Here is a 26,815-nt window from a genome sequence, read left to right as displayed (position 1 = left end):
CCCCTCGCTCCCCAGGGGCCGCTGCTTCCCACGTGCTGGAAGCTGCGCAATCGCACAGGCCGGCCTAGGCCGGGAACGCGACTGGACGTTGTAGGGGGCGGGGCTACCGGGGCCTTGCTCTGTAGCGGCCGGTAAGTGAGGGGCGCGAGCAACCCCCCCACGGAGCCGCGTAGGGCCCACGTGCGCCTGGTCCCGGGGCGGGGCTGAGGGGCCGGGCCCGCGCCAGCTGCCGGAACTGCCCCGCGCGTTTGAGTGCGGCCAGGCTCCGCGCGGCCTGGGGTGAGCCGGGTCTGCCCGGCCTCGCGCCCGCGCGCCGGGGTGGGGCCCTGCCTCTCAGCCGCTCAGGGCAAGGCTTGTCTTTGGTTGCAGACCCCATGGGCGCCGGCGGCCACGCGGAGTGCGGGGCGGGCCGCGCCCGCTGAAGGGGAAAAGCCGAGACCCGCTGCGCTGGCGTGAGCAGGTGAGCTGGAGCCGCTGCCGGGCCTCCCCGAGGTCACAGCCCCCTGTGGGGGGAGATCGGCTGCTAGGTTGGGACCTGCCGCAAATACCGATCTTGTCTCGTGCGCCTCCTCTGGGAAAGTTTCCCGAGCCAGGCTGGGGCTTGCTGAAGGCGTGGGAACTCTGCCTTGGGTTACAGCATCTATCCTGGTGCCAGTATAAACTCATTTCGGCTCATTACCAGCCCTAGCTCCAGGAGACCAATGCTATATAGGGTAGTGCTGAAATGTGACTATTTACTTCTGTGTGTTTTCAGATGCCGACTGCATATTTCTTGTCAATAGCCATGTCACATTCAGGGTCTTGCTTTTACCGTTCAAACTGTGTCAACTAAAACAGTGTTTAATCCTGGTGCTAGTAGTTTTTGTCATTAATGTGTAAAGGCTCGGTTATGTTCTCATCAGTTTACAACATTATGCTTTTCCCCTAGAATCCTTCCCATGTCTCTGGACAAGTCTACACTGGGCTAGAAGTCAAGTCAGGGAACTTGTTCAACATAATCCCATCTAAATCAGTTTCTAAGGAGTGGTCTGTACTTAAAATCTAGGCCAATCTAGCTATGTTGCTCAAGGGTGTGAAAAATTCACATTCCCTGAAAGACAGTTAAGTTGACCCCAGCCAGACTATAGACACCACTACGTTGACAGAGTCAATCTAACTACTACCTCTGGGGGGAGGAGGGGGTGGATTTACAACAGCAACAGAATAACCCCTTCCGGTGCTGTAGCAAGTATCTGTGCTATAGCGGTGCTGCTGTAGTGCTTGCAGTGTAGACACAGCCTAACACACTCTCACTGGCTGTTGTAGATGGGGTAGAGTCTAGAATACCTTGACCGTAACAGTTTTGCCATAAAATGTATTTGATACCCCATTAGCTAGAATTGTCCAGATGCTCTTTGTTAACCTCTTGGATTGGGGTCCTAAAATATGGGGGTGCCTGCACTAAACCCTTTTCCAAAATCACCCACCTTTGTTCTGTCCAGCTGCAGTTGAGTTGTATAGACTGGGCTGTTTTTACCACCGTGAACTAATCCTGCTTGGAACAGGTCTAGATGACGTGGCAATAAAAGGCTCAGTCCCTGCCTGTCCTAACAATCCCATAATTTCCCATGTTACAAGCAATTTTAGCAGTGTAGATGGAGCTTCTGGGCACACTTAGGGCTTGTCTACACTACCAAGTTTTGTTGACAAAACTTATGTTGACACCCAAAAGTTGACAAAACAAAAATCTCTCAGGGGTGTTCACACTTGCTCCCTCTGTCGACAGATCATGTCCACATTGGCTGAGCAATGCACCGTGAGTATGTATCCCACAGTGCAGTGTTGTGGGAAGGAAGAGCTGATTGCTGCTCATCTTGGGATTCTCTCCCACAGCCCCCTCAGCTGCTGAGAGCAGCATCATGAGTAGCTCCGGGAGCTCTCCGTGCTGAGGAATGGCAAAGCAGCACAGCAGTCTCTCCCCCTCCCCCTGCAGCAGCAGTCTGCCGGCTGCTCTGTTCCTAGTGCAGCGCAGGACAGGAGCATTCCCATGATTTGCTCTTTGTTAGTTCCCCAAAGGGAACAGCACACAGATACTTCCCGGAGCTTTGAAAGGGGAGGGGCGCATGCCTGCGGGGCAGCAGAGATCAAAACACTGAGCAGAGCCATCAGGGCAGGCATTGTGGGATACTGGAAGAAGCCAGTTCTGTCGCTAAAACAATCAGCAGTGTCTGCACTGGCTCTTTGTCGACAATAAAGGGAGGGGAAAAGACACAAGTCTCTCCTAGGGGTGGAAGTTTTTTGTCGCCAAAGCTGGACGTTTTTTGCCACAAAAGTTCCATTGTAGTGTGTGTGCTCTTGTGTGTGCTCTTGCTGTTTTGTTGCCAAATGGCAGTTTTTGGCAACAAAACTTGCCAGTGTAGACAAGCCCTTAGACTATTGCATGGTGTTGTGAACCAGTTTATACTGCAGTTCATTACAGTTCCCTACCCCCCTGCCACCCCAAATCTGTGTGAATCTACAAAATAGCTTGCAGGATCAAGACCTGTGTTTGCCTTTTCCTAGAAGGAATCTCTATTGTGGCAGGCTATTTGAACTGTAGTGTATACAGGACAGGACAGGTCCTGTGTTGTACCTTATGCAATATCAACAATAACAGTCTCATTCGTTTTGCACTTAAAGTAAATTGTGGTTATGTTCCTGAAGTGACCATGTTTTAAAATATTGTTTGTTCAAATCATAATATGTTAGTCGATAAATATTTCTTGTGTGTTCCAAGCAAAGGGGGGAAAATTGAATTATCCAGTTTCCTTTTGCATAAAAAATGAATATATAACTAATAATATGTTCAGTGTCAGGGGGTAGCCGTGTTAGTCTGTATCCACAAAAACAACAAGGAGTCTGGTTGCATCTGAAGTGAGTTTTTTTTAACCCAGGAAAGCTTATGCCCAAATATATCCGTTAGCCTTTAAGGTGCCACCGGACTCCTTGTTGTTAATATGGTCAGTATAAGTGTTGAATTTTTTTCCACTGGGCCTTTAATTGTGGTTTTACTTTTCTTTCTGTACCTCTCCTTTCACCCATACCTTCCAATGGAGATTACTTTAAAAGTAAAGTGGGGGAGGGGACAGGAAGAATAACAAGATCATTTGCAGGAAATTTATTCTTTGTATTCTTTTAACCTTGAGACAGTAGAGAGGAGAATGTCAGATATTCGATGAACTGGTCATTGGGATATTTGATGGAGATTCCTGGCCTAGGATTTGTACTTTGCCTGCAAGGGATTCTTAATTTGTAGATCTGGGGCTGAAACGTTCCAACTAAGAGCATGTCTACACTACAAAATTAAATCAACTTGAGTTGACATACAGCCACTGCGGTAATTAAAGCAATGGTTCATGTCCACACTTGTTCCTTCTGTTGGTGGTGCATGTCCTCACCAGGAGTGCTTCCTCTGATTGAAGTGGGGCATTGTGGGACACAGACAGCTGGAGCCAGTCAGCCCTGTGGCTGACAACCTCAGCTGTACGCATGGGACTCACAGCTGTGAGCTGCCCCCATGCAGACAGCTGAAACTGAGCCAGCACTGGGCTCCCTTTCACAGCAGGGAGCCTACAGCGGTGAAATTGACGTTTTTGTCAGTTTCACTGCTGCTATTACACATTTGGGCTCTGGCTCCAGCTGTCAGCCTGTGGGGGGCTCACAGAAGGAGGCCCCCTCCACCCCAGGGCTGACATCCCCAGCTGTTAGACCCATGTGAGGCTGGCAGCTGGAGCATGCTTCTCCCTCCCCCAGACTTCAGGACTGACAGCCAGAACCAAAATGTGAAATAATAGCAGCCATGAAACTAACAAGAATGTCAGTTTCACAGCTTGTAGGCTCCCTGCTGTGAAATGGAGCTGCAGCCAGGCCCCCCTGCTGCCTCCCAGTTTGGGATGGCAGGAGGAAGGAGGGAGGGAGAGAGAGAAGAGCCCAGATGGTGGCCAGGCTTGGGCTCTCCTCCCCGCAATCCGTCACTGGGAGACGGCAGCGGGGCTTCAGACCGTCATTGCTGAGGCTTGGGGGGAGAGCTCCCACCGCTGGGACTGACATCAGGAGCCCTGCTGCCACCTCCCAGTCAAGGGATTGCCGGGGGGGGGGGGGGGGGGGGGCCCCAACCGGCCCCCCCCCCGGGGGGGGGTGGGGGGGGGGGGGGGGGGGAGTGGAATCCCAAGACTGACACCTCCTGGTGAGGGATTGGTGCGGAGGAGAGTCTGGGTGGTGATAGGGCTCAGGTTGTCATCCTCCCCCTGCCCCATCCCTCACCAGGAGTCAGCGGCTCACACCTGTGAGCCTGTCCCACCGACAGCTCAGGCTGTCAGCACCAGGGCTGGGGGGGGGCTCTGTACACCAGCTGATGTAAGTAATGCATTGTTTACACAGACATTGCATCACCCTAACTACATCGACTTAAGCGCTACTCCTCTTGTGGAGGTGGAGTTATTTTGATGTAATGGGTTACTTCGGTGGAAGCAGCATTTTAGTGTAGACACTGACATTATTAGGTAGACATAGACTGACCTAAGGCAGCTTAACGCTGTAGTATAGACTAACCTTCAGTATCCTACATTGCAGAATAAACTTGTCTTGCTTCTAAAACAAAGAATCCGGGCAATAGTTTTAAAATGCAAACAGTATATTTGTGTTTAAATATTTATTTCAGTTTACAATGGTTGTGTTGCTATTTGCAGATATATTTGAGATATACTGAGATGTAAACTATGACTTATGAATTACTGTTTTTTTAAAAAAAAGTCTTTAAAGTGTGTCTCTCTCCTTATTGGTGTCTTGTCTTTTTTTTTTTTTTTTTTTTTTTAAATGCAGGGTCTGCTTATATCAGTGTAGGAAGAGCTAGGTATAGCTCTAGTATCATGTTTGGCAAGTGGTGTGTGCCGGTGCTGAGCAGGAAAGAAAAGAGAACCAGGGATTAAAAATGAGGCCTCATGAGTCTGAAAATACATCATGTAGGTGCCCTCTAGTTATGTCTTTGCGATATTGAGGTGATGATGAGACTAGGACAACATTAAGTGTAACTATTTCCAAGTATTCTTTTCCACTGTGCATCATGTCAGCCGCAGTCAATCTTTATCCAGTACATCAACCTATCACATGGAATTGCCAATATCTTATGAGGAGGCCACTCCAATATCATTGCTGATGTTACACTGTTTTGTTTTGTTTTGCACACTTTGAAGAAAAAAAAAAATTGCAGAGCCCACTTTGTTTGCTCTACCTGCCCCATCGTAAAAGGATATTTGTAGTTAAAATATATTGTACCCACTCTTAAGTGTGTGTGCCCATGTTGTTTGTTGCACATTTTAGTGTATCATTGCTGGAGATGGGTTGTTGTGATTTGCTTGAGTGATGTACATTACAAAACAGCATTTCAGTGCGTTTTTTTTTTAAAGGGGTGATGGTACTGGATGAGGAGGTACACAGGAAGCTTTTGAACCTGAATTTGCTTTTTCAGGAAAGTGGAACACTGATTAGAATAGGACTTCCACTGAGGTAGACTTCAACATTTATTAAGCTAAGGGTAAATATTGATGAAAACCAAACCAAAATAGGTGGTAATACATATTTTTGAACTTTAATCAGAAATATCTAGATGTCTGTCAGTCTGGTCAAGAATTTCATAAGAATTACAAGGTTTGGAGGGTTTTTTAAGATGACGTTCTAGAAAGATGATAATGCTATCGGTCGGGAGTGTGACTAAATAATTTATAGATCTCTGAGCCAGTCAGGAAGCTTTTCTTGGTGTACATGCTCTGCTTAACATTTTTCCAGGCTTTGATATTGATCTTGGGAGGTAAACAGTTGAAAATTACTGACATGACTTTTTTTTTCCCCTGTATGTAGCAATGATAAATCCGTGAAAGCATGTACTTTGGTAATATTATGACATTGGATGGAGAGTTTGAGAGCTTGGCTTGCTTGATAGTCCAGCAGAGCTGCTCTCTTGTTGATTCATTAAGATATTACCTTGAGTGAGTCCAGCAATGTGTTATTTCTTAAACTTTTCTGATCATTGTTTATTTTTAATCCCAACATTCTTCACAACATGCATATGCTTTAATTTCTATAACTGATGGTGGTGGTGTTCAGAACTGCTATTGTGGAGTTGAAATAGAGAATAAATGCTTTTATGGTCTGTAGTTGTACTTTTTTTAAGTAGTGGTCCTGACAGCTTTCGCCTCACAAGCTAAATGATTTGGGGCTGGATTGGTATTTGGGTGAAACTCCAAAGAACCCTTAGGTGCTGCAGGAAGTGGAGTTGGTGATTTAGTAGGTAGCACCTTTTTCCTCGGAGTCAGAAATAAATGAGTGCCCCAGCATGGTAGCTGTGGGGGGCACTGTGCTGCTGGAATGTCATGTTTCAGATGTGACATTAAAAAAGAAAAATAGCCCTGGAATATGAGAGGGTGTTAACCTCATTAACCTGGACAAAATCCAAAGTAGGTAGTTGTATTTCACCTACCTGAAGTTTTAGGGAAAGTTTAAAGGGATATGATATTTTGTATACATTTGGTCTAGTCCTGCACCTACTGAATGCAGGGAATTTTAGTTAACTTTTATGGGTGCAGTACTGGGACCTTGTCTAAATTGCTGTGTTCTGCTACCTTTCATCATAGATACGGATGAATTTCACTGCTGGATGAAGTGATTTTTTTGCATAAATGTGTCAGCGTAAGGGCTAGATCAGGGGTTGGCAACCTATGTCACGTGTGCCAAACACGGCACACAAGCCGATTTTGAGTGGCATGCTGCTGCCTGCTGCGGTCCTGGCCCCCAGTCCCACTCAGCCCCTCCCCCACTTCTTCCCCCAGTGTGGTGCTTTCCTGCCCCTCCTTCTATCCTTGCCTGCTGATGGCCCTTGCAGCGGGAGCGGGACAAGTGGCAGCATGCTCGCTGCTCCATAGAGGAGGCAGAGAAGAGGTAGGGACGGGATCTTGGGGAAGGGGGTGGAACAGGGCATATCCCTTCCAGCCCCCTGCCGCTCAGTCTGGTCTAGACACGATAAATCGATCCCGGAAGTGCTCGCCGTCGACACTGGTACTCCAGCTCGGCGAGAGGAGTACGCGGCATCGACGGGGGAGCCTCCCTGCCGCGTCTGGACCCGCGGTAAGTTCGGACTAAGGTACTTCGAATTCAGCTACGTTATTAACGTAGCTGAATTTGCGTACCTTAGTCCGAAGTGGGGGGTTAGTGTGGACCAGGCCTCAGAGTTGCTTTCTGCAGTTAGGAGGCAAACAGTCACATTTGGAGGAGCAACTTCTTAGTTTATTATGGAAAACCTGTAGCAGATCTTTAATGCTCCTCGCTTGATGAGCGACAGCAATGTGAATTCTTTACATCTGCTAATTCTGATGTCAGTCTGCACCTTTAGAAAATAGTCCTTCTTTCCCACTTAGGACCTGATCCTGCAAATTGCTCTCTGTAGGCAGGCCCTTATGTTTGGGCAGAGCACTGCACTTCTGAAATAAGTAGGGCACTGCATGGGTCTCAGGGTTAGCCACATGGAGAAGCTTGCAGGACCATGGCCTAAAATTATTCATCTATTTTGCAATGAATGTGAACATCACAATTAGGTGCTGTTTTATTTTCCAGTTTCAGTTATAAACCCACAACAGTTCATCTTAATCAGGAAAAGCACCATGATTCTCAAAGAAAATATAAAATATGCTTTAATCTTAATTCAGATTTTAAATTTAAATTAATACAATTTTCATTTAACTGTTTGTATTCGCTTCTTATTTTTCAGAGTTTTGAAAAATCCTTAGTGGTCTTGACAATGTTACAAGTGACATAAATTAGCCAATGGCACAGCATGATGGATTCCCAGAAGACTGGAAATGGTTTGCAAGTGATTGGACAAGGGACTGGTATAGGGATATCTGCACTCCACATGGTGGGGTATTCGGGAAAAGTCAGTTGAAACTTATTTTTCATGTGTGCAAAGTTCATTTTTCTCTATTTTTGAGAGATTTTAAATTGGTCTTAATTTTACAAATTAATTTACAAAATTATTTTTCCACGGAAATCTTATAGCAATGGCGAAAGATTGTTCTGTTTTAAATACATTTATCTCATTGAACTTGTTTACTGGCATTATTTTCAAAAGCATTTGATCTGTGATTTGTCTGAGAGTTCAGAGTTTATATTCACTGACAGTGAATAACTTTTTGTTCAGTGCAAATAAAATGAGCACCATTTCAATACATAAGCTTTTAACACAAAATGCCTTATGAAAACTTTTACTTAAAATGATAGCCAGGAGAAAAACTAATTTAGAACTCTCCATCTCCTCTGTATATTTTATTTGCTATGATCAAATCCTAAACCATCAAGTTTAACTTTTAAATACATAGCTTCTGCATTATGAAAAAAACAATTGTTTTTCAGTGCTGTCATTTATACCTTACTTTTTAGGAACAGCATATTATTGTATGCACTTTATTTTTTAGAACTGTAATTCTGCTGAAGTAACGTCAGATGAGTGCTGCCCAGCCTGTAAAGAGAAGGGCCAGATACAAGCTTTACGAACTTACCGCATTAGTTTTCAAGAGTCTATTTTCCTTTGTGAAAATCCACAGGTATTATATAATTTTTCTATGTTGTTGGATTGTCTATAGACCTTTCTTTTAGCAAACCCATCCTCTAAATCTGAGCACTTGCTATCTTTCAAATGATGCCCACAGCCCAATACGTCTCAGAATCAGGCCCCTGTGAGTTCATATGCTACACAATTATTCATATATGATTAGACAGAGCTAGCATGTCTTTATGTACTAACTGTCTAGGCACAGTTCTTGAAACTACAGGAATTGCATGAAAAGAGCAAAGGGTACTTTGTGAGACAAGGCATCCTATTTAGTACTAAAGATGTATGTATGAAACAAATTACAAAGCTGCTGTTTTGTGTTCCACATTTCCAGTATTCCAACACACAGGAGGGAAGATGGGAGGCTTGTATCTGCAGGGGGTGGATTGCAAATCATTTGGAAAACTGTAGATGTGCATTCTTCCAAGTATTTTTGTTTTAAGTTTAGCTGAATTCTTACTTTTTAATAGTTGGGTATGGTTGGAGTTGTGGGGGTGGGGGTGGTTTTTGTTCCTTCACAAGCTACAGTGATCTTGTGAGGATTGTTACCCATAGGGTTACCATATTTCAGCAAGCAAAAAAGAGGACGGGAGGAGCCCCGCCCCTGCCCCTCCCACTTCCCGCCCCCCCAGAACCCCCAACCCTCCCCCCGTTCCTTGTCCCCTGACTGCCCCCTCCTGGGACCCCTGCCCCTAACTGCCCCCCAGGACTCCACCCCCTATCTAAGCTTCCCTGCCTCTTGTCCCCTGACTGCCCCAACCCTTATCCACACCGCCACCCCCAGACAGACCCCTGGGACTCCCACGCCCCATCCAACCACTCCCCACCCCCTGACAGCCCCCCCCCCAGAACTCCCAACCCATCTAAACCCCTCTGCTCCCTGTCCCCTGACTGCTCCGATCCCTCTCCCCACTCCTGCCCCCTGACAGCTCCCCCCCAGAACTCCCAGCCCCCCACCCCCCCGCTCCTTGTCCCCTGACTGCCCCCTCCTGGGACCCCTGCTCCTAACTGCCCTCCAGAACCCCATCCCCTACCTAAGACTCCCTGTTCCTTGTCCCCTAACTGCCCCCCAGATCCCTACCCCCTGTACCCTGACTGCCCAAAACTTTCTCCACTCCCCCCAAAAAGCCCCCTCCTGAACTCCCGACCCCCCCCCTGTTTCTTGACTGCCCCCTCCAGAACCTCCCTGCCCCTTCTCCTGCCCCCTGGCCCCCTTACCCTGCTGCTCAGAACAGGGTGTTGGGCTCTGTGCGAGCCGGACACGTGGCTGCGCTCCCCAGCACAACACACAACCCGGTCCCTGGCCCTGCACAGTGCTGCCGGACCGGGACACTGGGCGGCAGGGGAGGAGGAGCTGCCGGCTCAGAATGCGGGGGGGGGGAGGGGAGGAGCTCCTCTACAGCTGCTCCGGAGTCCAGCCCGTGACTTTCCTGCAGCCCTCCCAGCCGCTCGCTCTGCTCTGCCGGGGAGGGGGGAAATCCCGGACATTTTGAGTGATTTACAAATTCCCCCCGGACGCTATTTTTAGCACAAAAAGGAGGACATGTCCGGGCAAATCCGGACGAATGGTAACCCTAGTTACCCATAAGTTAATTTAATGTACCCTCAGATATAATTTCACATTAAAGTTGTAAATTCTGGTTTTCTTTTTAAATACCCATAAGATGGGACTGGAAGAGCAAAGGGCTTGAGAGTAATTTTTCAGCTTCTGAAGGTCTGCAGGAATAGAGTTCTTCTCCTTATGAATTAGCTGGGATATAGGAGATGGGATCCTTTCCTGGGAATATTATGAGGTCTGTGGGGAAGAGGGTGAAATGAAGAGAACTAGGGATAATGGAGAGTCTTATATTGGTTATTTCCATTAATCAAGTTACCTCCTGTTAGTACGCAATCACTCTATAAGAGCGCTATCAGACAAAATGCACTTCTAGTCCTTAATGCATATATTGGGTTTCTATGATTTTTAATAATGTGTCAATATACAAATATTCTCTTCTATTTGAACTGCACTGTTTGTATTAACTTCCAAATTTTTCACCCAGAAATACTTTATAGCCATCACTGTTCTCTTCTTTCTTCCCTTCAGTGCATCTACCCTCTGGGCTATAAACCATTAAACAGCATAATAATTCCTGCTGATTCAGAAAATCATCAAACTCGGTGTACTCAGAGAAAAAGGAAAATTTTTGAAATCAGTCCTACAGCTTCCCCCATTGAATCATGTTCAAAACAAGCTAGGACTAACAACAATTTGATAGATGCTGAGCACACTTTAAATACTGATCTTGTTCTCAAGTGTAATGGATATAATTTATCTGTGGCCCAGCCATGCCTACCTGATTTATCACAGGATGATCAGCAGAAACATAATAGGACGACTGAGTCTCTGGAGCATAATGTGGACTTGGCAACTGCTGTTACTGTTGGTGGTGCACAAGAAAGTCCTGACTCTAATTCCAAAACAGAACTTTTGCCAAATTCTGAACTTGGTTCAATAAAATCTGAAATCTTGCATGCAGAAAATAAACCTTCATTGTTCATGGGGCATTTGTGTCTTCAGTGGAGGAACATATATGCTCTATGTTGGTTAGACTGTATTCTGTCAGCACTGGTACACTTAAAAACTTTAAGGATTGCTGTGACTGAAGCTTGCACTGAAGAATCTGTAATCCAGAGGCTGTTTACAAAATATAACCAAGCGACTGCACTCTTGAATGCCTGCCAAACAAATAAGCTAAAAGGTGAGTAACTTTGTCACTATTTCTTTTTATTTCAAAATAGTTTGAATGTACAGGAATATTGATACAAGTATGCAGAGGAATTTAATAGTGTAAGCAGAAGTTTTCATTCCTTTCTATTTCAAGATTGCCACGGGTGAGCTGCAATTGTTATAGAATTCAAGATAAAGATGAAATTTTCTTGGTCCTCAGTAACTAGTGAAATTATGCAATGGCATCTCTGCACATTATGTAAGGGTGAATATGCACCATCTCTAAAAGCAGATATTTGAGGCCTGGTCTGCACCTCAAAGTTAGGTCATCTTGGCTACATCGCTCAGGGCTGTGAATAATTTCATGCCCTGTGTGATTTTAGTTAGGTCCATCTCTCTCCGTGTCAGTGCAGCTATGTTGATGGAGGAGTTCTTCCATCAACCTCGCTGTGGTGCTGTATGAAATCTGGGGACACTTTAGGATATTATGAAACCAATATTGAAAAATTGCAATGAGTTATGCCAGATATGCCATGTAAGATCTGAAAAAAGTTATAATTTGCCACATATAATCTTGTTAATGTTTGTATCACCTTTTGTATTATGAATTATAGATATGTATGTATTTTAAATTTGTGCTATGCTTCTGGGTGACACCCCCAGACAGTTCGGCATCAGCATTGCCTAGCCTGCTTAATGGCCCATTAAGGACCATCAGCTATACAACTGACCCATTGAGAGAAGGCAAGGGATACACCCCATGACTTAGCAAGGCATGCATGGGCATTCCTATGGACAGAAAAGGCTTCCAAGCCATGTGCTGGGCGCTTGTGTTTGAAACAAAGGAAGCACAAGCTGCATGGCAGAAGACTATCAAAGGCAGCTGCATCTTCTCTATTTTGTCTTCAATCCCACTTCTTATCTCTGGAGGAACTTTGCTGCAAACTGAAGCTCTGAACAAAGGACTGAATGACCAATCCAAGCTGTAGATGTATTCCAGAGTGACTTTCAAACTCACCAATACTGCTAGGAACCTGATATAAGGACTTTGAAGTCTTTGTATGTATGTGACTGCTTTACCATTTAACATCTCTTATCTTCTTTTTTCTTTATAATAAACCTTTAGTTTTAGGCACTAAAGGATTGGCTGGCAGTGTGGTATTTTGGATAAGATCCAAACCTATACTGACCTGGTAATGTGGCTGACACTTTGGGGTCAGAAGAACATTTTTGTATATGTGAGCAGGGTTTAAAACCCCGGCATTTCGCGAAGCCCGAGCTCGTAAGTTGGAAAAGTATGCCACCCTGAGAGCAAAGGGCTATGAGGTGCAGATGGGCGCCCTGATTGTCGGAGCCTTGGTTGCCTGGGATCCCTGCAATGAGCGTGTGCCGCAGTCCTGCGGGATTGGTCGACGCTACGCACGTCTCATGTGGCGCCTCATGGTCTCGGATGCCATCCGATGGTCCAGGGACATCTACATTGAGCACATCACCGGCCACCGACAGTACCAGAAGGCGTGAGCCAGAGTGACATCGTTCTCCCACTATGAGAAAGGGACCAAGTGACCTCCTCCGTTGGATCATATAAACTGGAACCATAAACTCCCTGAACATTAAATCTCACCAAATGAGGGTCAATCCATCCTCCTCATCATATCCACTCATTATAATCCACACCTGAACATAGCCACTTTATGAACTTCATACCCTCATATCTCAATGTCTGTACTTTGACCCATCAAGCTTTTACTCCCAATCGGGGATATTGCAGATTATGTATTTTTCATGCCACCTTATCTTAAACCAAACTTTTCACCCTCGATAATCTGTATGTTATTCCCTGATAACCAGAAACTTCTATGCTCAAACTCTGTTCACTATTTTTTTTAACATAATCTTAATAAAATTTTTGAATCTGTTAACTTCTCACTATACTGGACCTAGGTGCTGATTGGGAGCCAGAGAACTGGAATGCAATAAGAGGGCTATGTGATTTCTTTTCTTGATAACCAGTGTGGAGGATCAGAAGCACAGTTTGTGATTGGTCGGGGCGTTTAACTTCAGTGTTACCTACCAGTCTTAAAAAGAAGAACAGGAGTACTTGTGGCACCTTAGAGACTAACAAATTTATTAGAGCATAAGCTTTCGAAGAAGTGGGCTGTAGTCCACGAAAGCTTATGCTCTAATAAATTTGTTAGTCTCTAAGGTGCCACAAGTACTCCTGTTCTTCTTTTTGCGGATACAGACTAACACGGCTGTTACTCTGAAACCTACCAGTCTTAGGAGTATCCACTCTCCCTTTTGCAGCCTACCCTGACCTTGGCATTTCCAGTGAGGGCTGCCCCAGGCATCATCGGGTCATGTTGGCTTAGTCTGGCCAGGATCCACAGAACCAGATCATTTGTGTTTTGGATCAGAACCCCACACTATTCCAAAATTGGAATTTTAACCTTTAACACTCTGAGTTTTAAGTTAGTCACAATGAGTGATCCACAATCAAAACTGCAAGCCGAGAGAGAGCTAGCATCTTCAGCATGAGAGAGAAATGGTAGAACTTGAGATGCAAGAGAAGCAAGCCTTGGCCCAGCTGAAAAAAGAAGCCAAGGAGAGAGCCAGGTGAGCTGGAGAGAGAGAATCTCAAGGAGGCGAATGGAGCTGCTGCAAGCTGAGACTGAAGTTGTCAGACTTAAACTCCAAATTGAAGTGATAAAAGAACAGCAGAAACTGTAACATACTGAAAGGCCAGTTTCTAATGATGTTGGTATATTTAATAATGATGTGGTAACTGTTTAATCAGGGTAATGTCATAACCCAGTCCCAGGGAAAGTCTGAAGGTAAATCCACTATCATCTGTAACTAACAGGGAGATTTGTGAAGAGGGGGTATATGACTCTAAGCAGTTGTATGTAACTAGGTATGCTATAACAAGGAAGAGAGTCTCTCTAGCCTTGGGGATTGTGGAAAATAGCAGTTTGTCCAGTCAGAAAAGCAGTTTATATGGGGAAGAAATTTCTGAATATCTGTCTAATATCTCAGGAGTGAGTTTGGGATTAGATGAAGTGCAGAAAGAAGCTCAGAAAACCATTTCTTTAGAGCAGATTAATGTTGATGGTCAGTTTGAAACCCTGATTGAGGAAGGTGAGGGTAGATTTTTGGTGGTTGATGGATTGCTGGCAACTGAAGTTTGTAGAAGTAAAGCCTGAACCAAGTAGAAGTGTTTTGCTTAAAGTAGCTCAGTATGATGAGCCACTGCTTGTGGAAAACAGTGGTTTATCTGTTAAGGGAGAAACTGTCTCCAATTGTCTGTCCATTGGGAGTGGCAACCAGCCTGTTAAGGAAGCGCCCCGCTCTCCCAGTATTTGTCTGCAAACTGCCATGGGTGCTGGGATAAGGGAGAGAAAGGCAAAGAAAGTTTAGATGAGCATAGGCAGCCTTGTGAGCTGATGGCTTTGTCTAATCAGCAGTTTGGGAAGGCAAGGTTAGTGGAACATGAGTATCCCTATACCTTACCTGTTACCAGTGTGGAGAACACTGACATTGCAAATAGTAATGTGCCTAATGAAGGAGAATGTACCTCCAGTCCTTCATTTGTGGAGCAGACAGAAGGTGCCTCTCAGCCTGTGATGGCTGAGGATATTTCAGTTGTCCCAGAGGTGATTCTAGATTAACTGAAACCCAAAAAGAAAGTGTTCCTAAGCTTGTGTGGGATAACCTGCATATTGCCGGTGAGGAAAGCTGCAGAGGGAAAGTCTCTCTCCAACCATGGAGTTTAGCCACTTGTCTGAAAGGGAGTTATGTGAAAATCCTCTAATGTGCCAAAGTTGATTCTGGGTGTAAGCAAAACTCAGAAGGAGTTTGTTGTGGCTCCACAGAGCAATGCTTTTGTAGAGCAGATAAAAGATGGATTGTGCTGAGGGCTTGTCTACACTGGCAATTAACAGCACTGCAACTTTCTGGCTCAGGGGTGTGAACTCCCTCCCCCCCTGCCCAAGCGCAGTGTAAACGGTGCCCCAGTGCTGGGACCCTTGTTGAGATGGGGTTTTTTTTGTTTGTTTTTGTTTTTCTGGGAGCGCTGTGCCCCGATCACACAGCCACGGCAGCGCTTTAGCATTGGCAGTGTAGACTAGCCCTTAGAAAGATTACTGAAGAGAGAAATCTTTGCAAGCAGTTTTCTGTAACTGATGGGTGTGGAAGTGATTTGATTGAGTAACTCAAGGTGAATCATTGTATAGAGAAAGCAACAGTTTCTTTGGGAGACTTGTTTCAGTTCCTAACTGCCAGAGAGTCTTTCTGAGGGATATAAATCCACTGACCTTACTTTAGAAAGATCCAGTGTGGCTAGCCTAGAGAAGGTTCAGATGGGGGAAAAAATTGTTAGAAAAATGGCTGGGCTTGGCCAGCGTGTTCTCCATGCTGATTCTTTGAGTTTGTCTGTAACTCAGGCCTTGGCTACACTCACTATTCCCCCTCTATTCGGAGAGGTGGAGTACTTGTAGCACCACGAGAGAGCTCTCGCAGCGCTGGCGGCGCGACTACACTCGCGGCAGCACTGTGTTTTACAGCGCTGCGCTCGGGGGGGTGTTTTTTCACACTCCTGAGCGCAGCAAGTGCAGCACTGTGAATTGCCAGTGTAGCCAAGGCCTCAGGGTCTGAGGAAAGATTGGTTACTGGTTTTTCAGAGCAGAACAGCTTTATGGCTGAACCCAAAAGGATGCAGGGAACTGCAGGCAAACTCACCCTTAGACACTTGGGATTTGTTTGGTATCTCTGTTTTAAAGAGTCCAGACTCTAAGCTGCTGGTGGATCCACAAGCAAGCATGCAGGAGAGTGTGTGTGTGTAGATGTCCCTAGCACAGAGGCTGCAGTTGGTGAACACACCTGCTTACAGGAATCCTTTGCTGGCTAGGGAGGTTCCGTTTTCAACCCTCTAGGAGAAAGGCAGGACCCAGTCCTGCTGAGGGGAAGAATGAGTGTCCAGCCTTGAAATTGGTAGCAGGTGAAAATTTGAAAGTTAGTGTCTGGGTTGATACAATCTACCTGGATGACAAGGGAGGGGGAAGATTTGCCCGATAGCTGTTAACACAGAGAACACACCTGGCCAACCAAGGGATTCACTGAAAAAAGAGGCATGGTATGACCAGGATACTTGTAAACATTCACTTACAGCAAATTTGGTGTTAATATTAGCCTTCTGATGTATTTGATTTTGATGTCAACCCTGGTAATAAAGGAACAGTGTTCATGTGAAAAGCCTGTAAACATATTGAAAATGAAACTTGAAAACACTGTATGCTAAAAAGCCTTATAAAAGTAAAATGGTATGACTGATCCATGTAAGCATTCTTGAAACTTGGCACAGCAGATAAACCTTAACAAATCTCCCCCTGCCTCCCGCCCGCCACGATCAGCTATTTTGCAGCATGTAGGCAGCTCTGGGGGGGAGGAAATGAGGACGCGGCGCATCCGGGGGAGAGGGCGGAATGGGGTGGGAAGTGGTGGGGTGGGGCCTGGGCCCTAGGGCAAAGCCAGGGGTTGAGCACCCCCCAGCACATTGGAAAGTCGGCACCCGTGGTCACTGGAGTAAGTGTCTACAGTGGCAAAGCTGCTGCTGTAGCACTTGTAGTGTAGACATCTCCTCGGGGCAGGCCTACACTACAGGGCTAAATTGACCTACGTTATGCAACTCCAGCTACGTTAATAACATAGCTGGTGTCGACTTAGGTCGACTATTGCGGTGTCTACATCACGCTGGGCCGATGGGAGAGCGATTGGCGGTTGATTTTAGCAGGTCTTCACTAGACCTGCTAAATTGACCCCCAGTGGATTTATCGCCACATCTTGATCTCCTGATAAGTGGAGACAAGCTCTTAGAGTTAAGATTTCACTTGTGGATTACTTCATCATAGTAAGAGCAGAAAGTGAACGGTGCATCGTTGATGTAAATCTGAGTCTTGTTTTTTTTCCTGGTTAGCATATTGAGATTAGGTACTAGCTCTTCACCTCCAAAAAGTTGGATTCTAATATGGCTTATATTGCAGTATAAATGAACAGTTGGCCTGTCATGCAATACTAGTAGTATGGCCTTAAGCATTTTGTGAGTTCTTGATTCAGCTTAAGAAGTTGTAAATTAGCAGGGACTTTCTTTCCTATCCCTGGTGAGCAACTAATGAAAAAGTCATCAGCTAGTGGGAAACAAGCAAGGGCAGTCTGCACCAAAGAAAAAGATGTTCCTGCAGGGAACTAATGCAGAGCTGAAACTGGCCAAAATCTGCCTTTTGGTAGGTGGTCCTGAGAAAGATTGTAATGCCTGATTATTTCTAATCAGGCCAGAAATAACTTAGCCTGTCAACCCTTTCATGGACCCTGTAGTTAAAATGGAAAACAGTTATTGACACACAATCTTTGTCAAAAAGACAACCCAGGAAAAACTTAGTACTGTAGTTTTGAGAGAAATTGCTTGAAAGAATGAAACAACATTAATGATTTTGTATTAATACCTGTTTATCTGAGATGAAAAATCATACACTAATTGCACTGAAATCACCAGGATTACGTTGATTGCTTATTGGTTTCTGGGTGGACATCTTAAGTGTTGGTTGGTGTTCACCTATGAAGTCTGATAACATGAGAGACCTGCCTACTTTAGATACTCTCTACATGTGTGATACTACTTAATTTGCAGGGAAGTATTAGAGTAGGAGCCCCCTTGGTTTAAAAGAAGGAATGTCCAGCCAACATCTTCTCCTCTTCTTCCACCCCAGGAGGGGTCCTTGGCTCTGAATTTACTGTCTCCCCTGCTCCCATGTCTGTAATAACTTGAACATGTTGGTCATGGCAAAACCCATCCATTTACTTTAGCTTTAGTGGAGAAGGGAAGCTATATCTATTACTTTTTATTGATTGTTTTTAAAGATCTGTCAGAAGTGCCTGGAGCATTGGGGCGGGGGAGGGGAAGGACTTTAGCTATATTTCAGTTTAGCTATATATTTATGTGTATAAAGATTTTAATGAAGAAATAGTTTCTAAGGCTGTTTGAAGTCCTCACTTTAATTATGGAGGCTTTGGTCTTGACTCCAAAGTTAAGGTTGAGTTCTGTTTTGCACTCAAAGCAGAATTTGTTCTATATAACAAATATAGCATGCCCTTCTCAAATTTGAAGCACTTGGAGTACAGAATTAATTTTGAGAACCTACAAAAAATCTGAGTTTCAAAAAAAAAAATTTTTGAAAACCATGTTCTTCAAGAAATCTACCACTTAATCTGAGGACACGAGCATTAAAATGTCTTCATTGTTTTATGGTAAACTGAGCATCTCCTGCTGACGTAGCGCTGTCCACACGGCGCTTCTGCTGGTGTAACTTACGTTGCTCAGAGGGGTGTTTGTTTTGTTTTTCACACCCCAAGCAATGTAAATTATATGGACAAAAGTGCTAGTGTAGACATAGCCTTAATCTTGACATTGTTTTTTGCTTGATTATTTAGATTACACATGAATTTACATATTTACACGTTATAGACCGGGTGAATTTAAAATATTCCATTGAGTAGATCATAGTAGAAATTTGATTCCTTTAAGTTGTTAGTTAGCTTTACATATTCTGATGTAAATTTTGCAAATCACCTATGTGAAAGAACTTTAACTGTTAAGTGTCATTCAAATGTTGTGGGTAAACAAATGTTAATAGAAAATGCCTTGGTTTGCAGATAATTGATTTGCGTATTTGGTATATAATATGAATTAGATTTTTTTTGCTGATTTTTTTAGATGTTCTTCCAAAAGCTGAGTCGCATCTGAATGAAATCAGAAATACGATATTTGCTCAACTTCAACCCCTGCTTAAGTGTGAATTGGGTAAGTAATTACTAAGGGATTTAGTCTTTATTTTCCAGTTCTATAAATGCAAAGATTGCTGATGTCAATACTTAAAATGCATTCCATAAGAAAGTCAATACAACCAACTTGTTGATGTAGTTAATTGTTAGTATCTTTCAGCTGCTCACTAAGTGATGGAGTGTGTTTGGTATCTTGTCTCTGTTCCCTTCTTTCCTATAGTGCCTATACCTACAGGCCCACAGGAATCATTCCGCAAAGTGCATGCAGAGATGAAAAACACTTCTGGTTATGCAAAGGGCAGCAGAAATTTAATTTGCAAAAGGCAAAAGCCTGCTTCTTGTATGACTAGAACACTTATGCATCTTTGGGGAGTGGGGGAGATCTTTGTGTAAACACTTCCTAAGTTCCTACAAATGTTATTTTTAGGCAGTGGGGGGAAAAGTGAGAATAGTATATAACATTAATACTTGTATATCTGTAGGAAAAGATTATAACTTCAAGATCTTAAGAGTGCTTTTTCATTGGGAGTGGGCGGTTGTCATTCTGCAATGTACTCTGCTTAAGTGGGATGGCCTCCAGGGACTTTCTGTAGGGTTAATTATACTTAATGACAATGACTGCCGCTGATTGGGAATGGTAATTCTATTAGTGCTTGAGACAGAAAGTGCAGCAGACTATCAAAAAAGCACTGAAACTGACTATACATAGTACTGTCAAATTCACCAAGTAACCACGCTGAGAAGCAGCGAAATCTTTTTCCTCTGATATTTTAGTTACAGTAATTTTAGAGCTTTTGACTGGAAAAAACACTGGAAAGAAATGGAGTGGGGAAGACGTGTGATGAGGATGACAAATACAGGTGCTGTGATACAAGACGGGCACATAAATTTAAACAAGCAGATTAAAATATGAGAACAGATACTTGGATAACCTAGGGTCCCTGGGAGATCTGGTGGTAGCGCATGGAACTCTCTGTAAGACATGGGAACATAGTAAAAGTAATTTACTGCAAAAAATAGAGCTGCAATGGTTTTAGGAAAGCTTATGTTTCCTGAGATCCACAGCTACAGCAGAACAGCTTGTGCCTAGAGTCGGCTAGATCCTTTCCCCTGGCTCTCCAGTTGCACAGAACTGTTGATGAATGCTCTTTAGGATGCTCTGCAGCAGAAAGCAGGCAGAGCAGCAAAGTTCTCCCCATTCTAGGCTTTGTGTGGCTTGACAGCCTCCTGTTCTCTGGAAAGTGCTTGCAGCAACTTGGCTTAAATTGGCAAATGGTCAACAATTGCATATGTTCATTATTTTTTCATAATATTGGAAATAAAATTCAGAGTTAAGGCGGCATGTCACATGTGAAGAGCATAATTCAGACTTGTGCAGATTCTCATTTTTCTCCATTCAGCTGATCTCCATGTTTTTCAGAGTTTAAAGTTTAAGGAGGTGTATTATTCTTTTGGTAACCATAGCTGTACCCATGAAGTTATTCCAGTCATATCTCATTTACTGTGGGGATGAGATTATAGCCTTGCAAGTTGACGTAGCATTCTGAGGTATAATTCTGTCTTCCCTCTTTTTTTGTGTAGTTGCAAACATTCTCTTTTTTTTTTTTTTTTTTTTTTCTTTGAAGGGAAGAAGGAAAGTCCAGTATTTGCGTTCCCTCTGCTTTTACGAAAGGATCCCCAAGTCGAGACACTTTTCCTGCATTCTTTTTCATGGGTGTTTGAATGTTTACATTGTGGCTACAGCCACCAAGACAGGTTAGGTTTTTACATTTATTTACATGTATTATTGTACTTTCAGTCTTCACTTAATTTTCTTCAAACCACTGTTGTGCACAAAGTGTGTACATTTGGTAGGCGAGGAAGAGTTGTGATGGTGAAGTTATTTGGTCACCATTTTAAAGAGCCAGCATTTGTCAATAGTTTCCAGGTGGTGTATGGTATAATGGCTAATGACACAATAGTATCCTATGTGTAAAAAAAGAGAAATAACTGGTGATTCTGTTGTCAAAGGCTGACTTTTTGATGTTGACCACTGTAAGTCACACACGTTGCTGCTGCTCTAATGAATAGCATGCCAGACATGACCCATACATAGGTATGTCTTTCAGGGTTAAATAGAATAAATTCATCTAAATTGCATAAAGTCAGAAATGTAAATCTGATCCTTATTCACATAATTGGAAAATGTGAAAGTGTCCTCTACTCCTTGGTGTTTTAAAATGTTAGAAGGCAGGTGTGGTGAGGTTCCTCCAGGTCATCTAAATGGCAATTGTATTTAGTGTTACACGTCAGAGTCTCCTGAATGGCGCTGTAAAAACACGTTCAGGAATTTCTTTAAAGCCATGTTTCATTTGAGTATAAAAAATTGACATTCAAAGTGGCGAACAGATGAATGGCAGAAAATACATTGTTCCATTTTATTATAGTCTGTATAAAAGATGACTGATATGGATTAGCAGATTGAGGCAAATTCAGTTTATATTAAGCCACTGCAGTGCCAGGGATGTCAGTGGGATTGTGCCAGGTGTAAGTGGACATTGCATGTAGCCTGTTAATTTGCCACCTCTCTTTCTGGTAAATGCTAGTACTGTACCTTTTTTTTTTTTTTTTTTTTTTGAGTATGTCAGGTAGACAACTGATCGAATTTTATTTTTTCTTCCTTCCAGGTGTAGAAAGACACTAACAACATTTACAAATATAATCCCTGACTGGCACCCGCTTAACGCTATTCATATTGCTCCATGTAATAATTGTAATGATAAATCTCAAAGAAGAAAAATGATTTTGGAAAAGTAAGTTTGAACCACTTGAGATCTTGAATCTAAAATAGAGCATTAGTGTTTAAATCTACCCATGATAAACTTAATGTCAACATTCTGTCACCTTTTTTGACACGTTCAGCAAGTTTCCACTAAATGTTTAAGTACCCAGCTTTGAGATGATTCTGAAAATTCTCCGGGATGTTGTTGTTAAAAATCTTTAATATACGTGGAGTATTTTTGTTCAGCTTAACGCACTAAGCAGACATTTCATTTGAGCCAAGTTGTAAAGCCCAACACTGAATATCAGTCTTTCCAGAGCATCTGGTATTGAGGGATGATAAAACTACCACCTTATAATGTTCAATGTTTTAGTCTGAATTGTGGTTGTCAGCCTTCCAGGTTTGTCAGAACTGTCTTATTATTCTGTCTTTGTCCCAAAAAACCATTTTCTTTATATGTTTTCCCCCATAGCAAATTAAGCTATAAGATGACACCTCTATTTCACTAAAAGCTTATTTCAAAGTGGAATTATGTATTAAAATTGGAGTGCCCTGTTCCTGTGTGCTCCCAGCCATTTGTGTATAATTTGTAAAGCAATCTTAGATTAATAAACAGCAGTAGAACAGTAATGCACTGAGATAACTACCATTCTCAAAATGCATTGTTTGATTTCATTAATACCTTGAGTCACTGTTTTATTCCAATAAGATGCTTTGTATCTTTATCATAGAGTACCCTCAATATTGATGATACATTTCGTAGAAGGCTTACCACATAACAAGCTGAAGAACTATTCGTTTCAATTTGAAGGAGATTTCTACCAAATAACAGCTGTTATTCAGTATCAACAAGATCCAAAACACTTCAAAACCTGGGTTTTGAATCCTGATGGTAACTATTACAACTTTATTATCCTCATCATAGATAAAGCTGCCTCTGTTACTAATTTTGGGGTTATAATGATCACTGTACTATCTTAAGGTTTTCTTTTGTGTATAATCTAAATTAGGTATTAAATGTTTGCAAATATATTTACATTCTTTGGTCTTTTTTAAAAAAACTGATTTGACTAACTCAGTAATTTGCTGCCATGCTTACTGATAACTTCATTGGAAAAAGACAATTGGACATGATCATTTTCTCATCAAACTTTGGTAAAATTACAAGAAACATAATCTGGGCACGCTGTTAGTTCTTTTGGGCATTCAGATTACATGGGTATTGTAGTAGGGTTGGCTGCCTCCTGAACGCCCCCTTCTGACAAGAGTTTGCTATGCAGGTGCCCTGCCTTAATTTCTCTCATTGGTTCCTCAAACTCAAAACACAACCCAAACACTTCCCTTCTGGAGGTTAAATATATTCAGTCCTCTGGGTACACACTGGTCCTCCAGGCTCACCCCAGTTGAGTGTCTTTCCCCTGTCTTAGGTAGGGAGTCCCCCGCTCTCCTTCCCAGAGGTGGGTCCTCAGTCAGCAGTCATTCCCAGGCTTTTCCTGGCTCTGACTTCTCAACTTCCTCAGTGTCAGGGTCTTCAATGCCGAAGCCTTTCACTTGCTATAGTCTGATGCAGCTTCCTGAGCTTCCCCCTTCTGCTTTTTATAGGGCAGTCGCATGATCTCTCCCAGGTGTGGCTCCTTCAGTAATCAAGGTTGGCTGCCCTAGGCCTCCAGCCCTTAAGGGGCAAGCTACCATTACAGATACCAGATGTCTCTTCATGGGAAAAGCAAGTTCCCATGGGACTCGCAGTGCTGTCAATGCTCAGTTTCTTCCTCCTCCTGAATTTTGCAATTCTTTTAAGAGTAACTAGTAAGTTGCTGTTCTGATTTGTTGAACTATAGAGTACAACCCAGAAGGAACTCCCAAAATTCAGAGAAAAAATAGTTGAGATTATTTTGGTCTTTATGGAAACCTGCTTCCACGGAGGAAGGAGAGAGAAGCGATCACCATTTTAATCAAAACATCCTGGTCAGCTGAAAAATTGTCTACTTAAATTGAACTGCCAGAGTTGCATGAAGAAAAGAGAGGATGAGAAACATCCCACTAACAGTCAATAAATGTAGGATATGCCTACACAACAAAAGCTGTCCACAGGCTAGCCTACCTAAGCTAGCTTGAATCCAGCTAGTGTGGGTAACAGTAATGATGAAGGCAGCTCAGTGTATACTTCAGTGCAGGTTGTACAAGTCTGGCATAGCCCCTGGGTACATACTCTGCTCACTAGCCCATCCTGAAACTCATGTTGTGCTGTCTCCAGTGCTGCTGTTATCCACGCTAGCTGGATTCAAACCAGCTAGCCTGTGCACAGTTTTTGCTGTGTACACTATGTAACACATTACACCTAGCGTGTATCTCTTTAGAATCCGTACTAAAAACAACATTGTAATCATTTTGTAACTGTTGGGATGGTTGGGAGGGAATTATCAATATGATCAGTTTCTCCCTTAAGCCCCTTCCCCATATCTTTATGAAAAATAATTCCCCAAATTAACTCTTAATGAGAGAGGTCTGTATGTCAGGTCTGTCCAGATATTCTCAAACAGGATGTCAGTATCACTATCTAGGCCAAGAGCATCAGTGTGGCTAAGGAAAAGGAGTTACTTTCCATCTTAGTCATGTTACTAGGACCTAATAGTGAATTCTGTTGCTGCAAGTGGCCTAGTTACAGAGTGAAAGACCCCTAACTTTTCTTTGGGAAAAGTGATGGAACAAAGAAATCAACTTTGTTCACCAGAGTGTATGTAGCATTGTCACATAAAGTGGGTGTTTTGAGACCCAAAAAGAAGTTTCTGAGTTTCAATGGCCATGGTGCATCTTTGAGCCTCTAAACTATTCATTTTTTATTTTTCAGAAACTTGGCTTGAATGCGATGACATCAAAGGTCCATATTGTGAAAAACGTGAGAGATTTGAAGTTCCTGTTTCAGAGATTCACATTGTCATCTGGGAAAGGAAAGCATCCCAAGTGCCAGATAAAATTTGCTCAAAGGTCCAAAGTGTAAAATCTGAAAATCTTCCTCTTAATGATGTACAGTCAAGTTCTTCTCTAGTGTTACATTGTGATAGTGATAATGCGGTAGACAAAATAACTACAGTATGTTACGAAAAGGAGATTGTGGGCATTCCTGCTAATGAACAACAAAAAGTGGCCAGAGAGAATGAAAATAGCTTGCTTTCTGGCTTAGAAAATTTGGCAGATGATGATATTATAACTCTGACACTGGTAGAAATTCAAGTTGATTCTGAAGGTAAACCACTGGACAACGGACAGATAGTGGGAAATAACTTAATTGCTGAAACAGGCTTGCTGAAAGAGCAGGGGTCAGCTTGTTCAGATCAAACTCCATGTACAGAAGATGTTTGCAGTCCGACTACCTCCAGCAACATGGGCACACCATCTGAAAATGCCTGTATTTCCTTACATCTAGGACCGTTAAACCTAGCGCATACTACATCTGCCGTTCCCACAAACCATTGTAATGACTCATCCACGCCATCACACGCTCAAGAGGCAGAGACCAAAGCTAGCCCAGTCAACACTGAGAATATCCTGTTAAATCCAGAACTCTTGCAGAATAAGAAATTACCATTAATGGAGAATGTTATGCAGAAATCCTCTAACACCAGAAACACAAGCAAAATTAGAGCAGACTCTCAAGCTGCAACTTTGTCTGCTACAAATAATTCCTCCAAGTCTTTGCATAAAGATCAAAGGAGAGGATTTATAGGAAGTTGGGTAAAGGGGTTATTAAGCAAGCATAATACCTTCATGCCTTCAAGTGCCTCAGCCCATCATAAGAAAAGTTACAAAAATCCTTTACTAAGAGCTACTGACTTGCATCTCCCTACTAAGGGGGCAGCGAATTTTGGTGGCTTTCAAGCCAAAGGTACAAGCAAAACTACAACTACTGAGGGGGCGCCTAAATCAGCTGTTTGTCAAGGTGGAAATCTTCCTCCTTTGTTAACAAACATCACTGGTCCTTCTGTACATGCTCGTCTACCTGCAGTAAACCCTGTAGTTGATGGTCCAACTTTGAATAAGTCTGGAAGCTCATTGGGCACCTGGAGTACAGTAATTCAGCCCAACACCCCCATCTTTAATTCCAAACCTAGCCATGGGGAAAATGGAAATCACAAATCTGATGTGAAAGATAAAGAATCAAATGCCCAAACTCACAAACTTCGTTTAAAACTGCTTAAAAAACTGAAGGCTAAAAAGAACAAGTTGGCTTCACTTGATAGGCTGGCAAAAACTCAGATGTGTAATGGAAGCTCTCCAAATAGAGATGTAGAAGATATCTTACAATTTGGATCTCATGATGAAAGTGAATCAGTACAGAACTTATTGAAGGAACTGCAGTATCAGATTGATGTTGCAGATAGTGAATCTGTGTATAGTACAAACTCCAATATGTCACTATGCAGTAGCCAGAGTAATGCAGAGTTTTTAGCAGACTTATTGTCTCCTACTTCGATTGTTGCTTCTTCGGAGCTTCCAAAAGATGAAGATGAGTGTAGATATTTGGAAATGGTGGATAGCAATGCTGCAGCACCAGTGCATAGCGAGAGAACCAACCTCACATGCGTCACTGTGGCAAGCGAAGACCATAATTATTACAGTCCTGTAAAAGAAAGCAAGTATGAAGGTCATACAGACTCACTAATGAACAAATCCTGCTTGAAAAGACTTTCCTTTGAAAGTCCCACAAAGGAAGATATTCTTGAAGACCTGTTCTCCTCTGCAATGTTGAACTCAATAGCAGGTGACATAGATTTACCTCATTTTGATGAAACTCTCTTTGAAACTTGTTGAATTGTTGTAATATTTGTTTTTAACATTTGAGAATTTTGTATATCAGCTTTCATACAAAGTACTATTAAATTATATTTTCAAACTA

The 26,815-nt window shown here is 43.1% G+C and overlaps 1 protein-coding gene across 4 annotated transcripts; it reads left to right on the top strand.

Moving 5' to 3' along the window:
* USPL1 (ubiquitin specific peptidase like 1) lies at positions 1 to 26,815 on the top strand. Of its 4 annotated transcripts, XM_034758676.1 has the most exons (10): positions 26 to 131; positions 370 to 460; positions 4,840 to 4,979; positions 8,481 to 8,609; positions 10,704 to 11,358; positions 19,093 to 19,179; positions 20,786 to 20,915; positions 21,827 to 21,952; positions 22,653 to 22,813; positions 24,770 to 26,815. In XM_034758676.1, exons 3-10 carry the CDS (start codon positions 4,959 to 4,961, stop codon positions 26,728 to 26,730), a joined length of 3,270 nt encoding a protein of 1,089 aa, XP_034614567.1. In that variant the 5' UTR covers positions 26 to 131; positions 370 to 460; positions 4,840 to 4,958; the 3' UTR covers positions 26,731 to 26,815. The 4 variants fall into 4 exon arrangements, with proteins under 4 accessions (XP_034614568.1, XP_034614567.1, XP_034614566.1 ...); XM_034758677.1 differs by lacking the exon at positions 4,840 to 4,979 and having other exon boundaries at positions 1 to 131; XM_034758675.1 differs by lacking the exons at positions 26 to 131; positions 370 to 460 and adding an exon at positions 7,778 to 7,942.

This window comes from Trachemys scripta, chromosome 1 (genome assembly GCF_013100865.1).
Source record: "Trachemys scripta elegans isolate TJP31775 chromosome 1, CAS_Tse_1.0, whole genome shotgun sequence".
Taxonomy (NCBI): domain Eukaryota; kingdom Metazoa; phylum Chordata; order Testudines; family Emydidae; genus Trachemys; species Trachemys scripta.
This window is presented reverse-complemented; position numbering and strand designations above follow the sequence as displayed.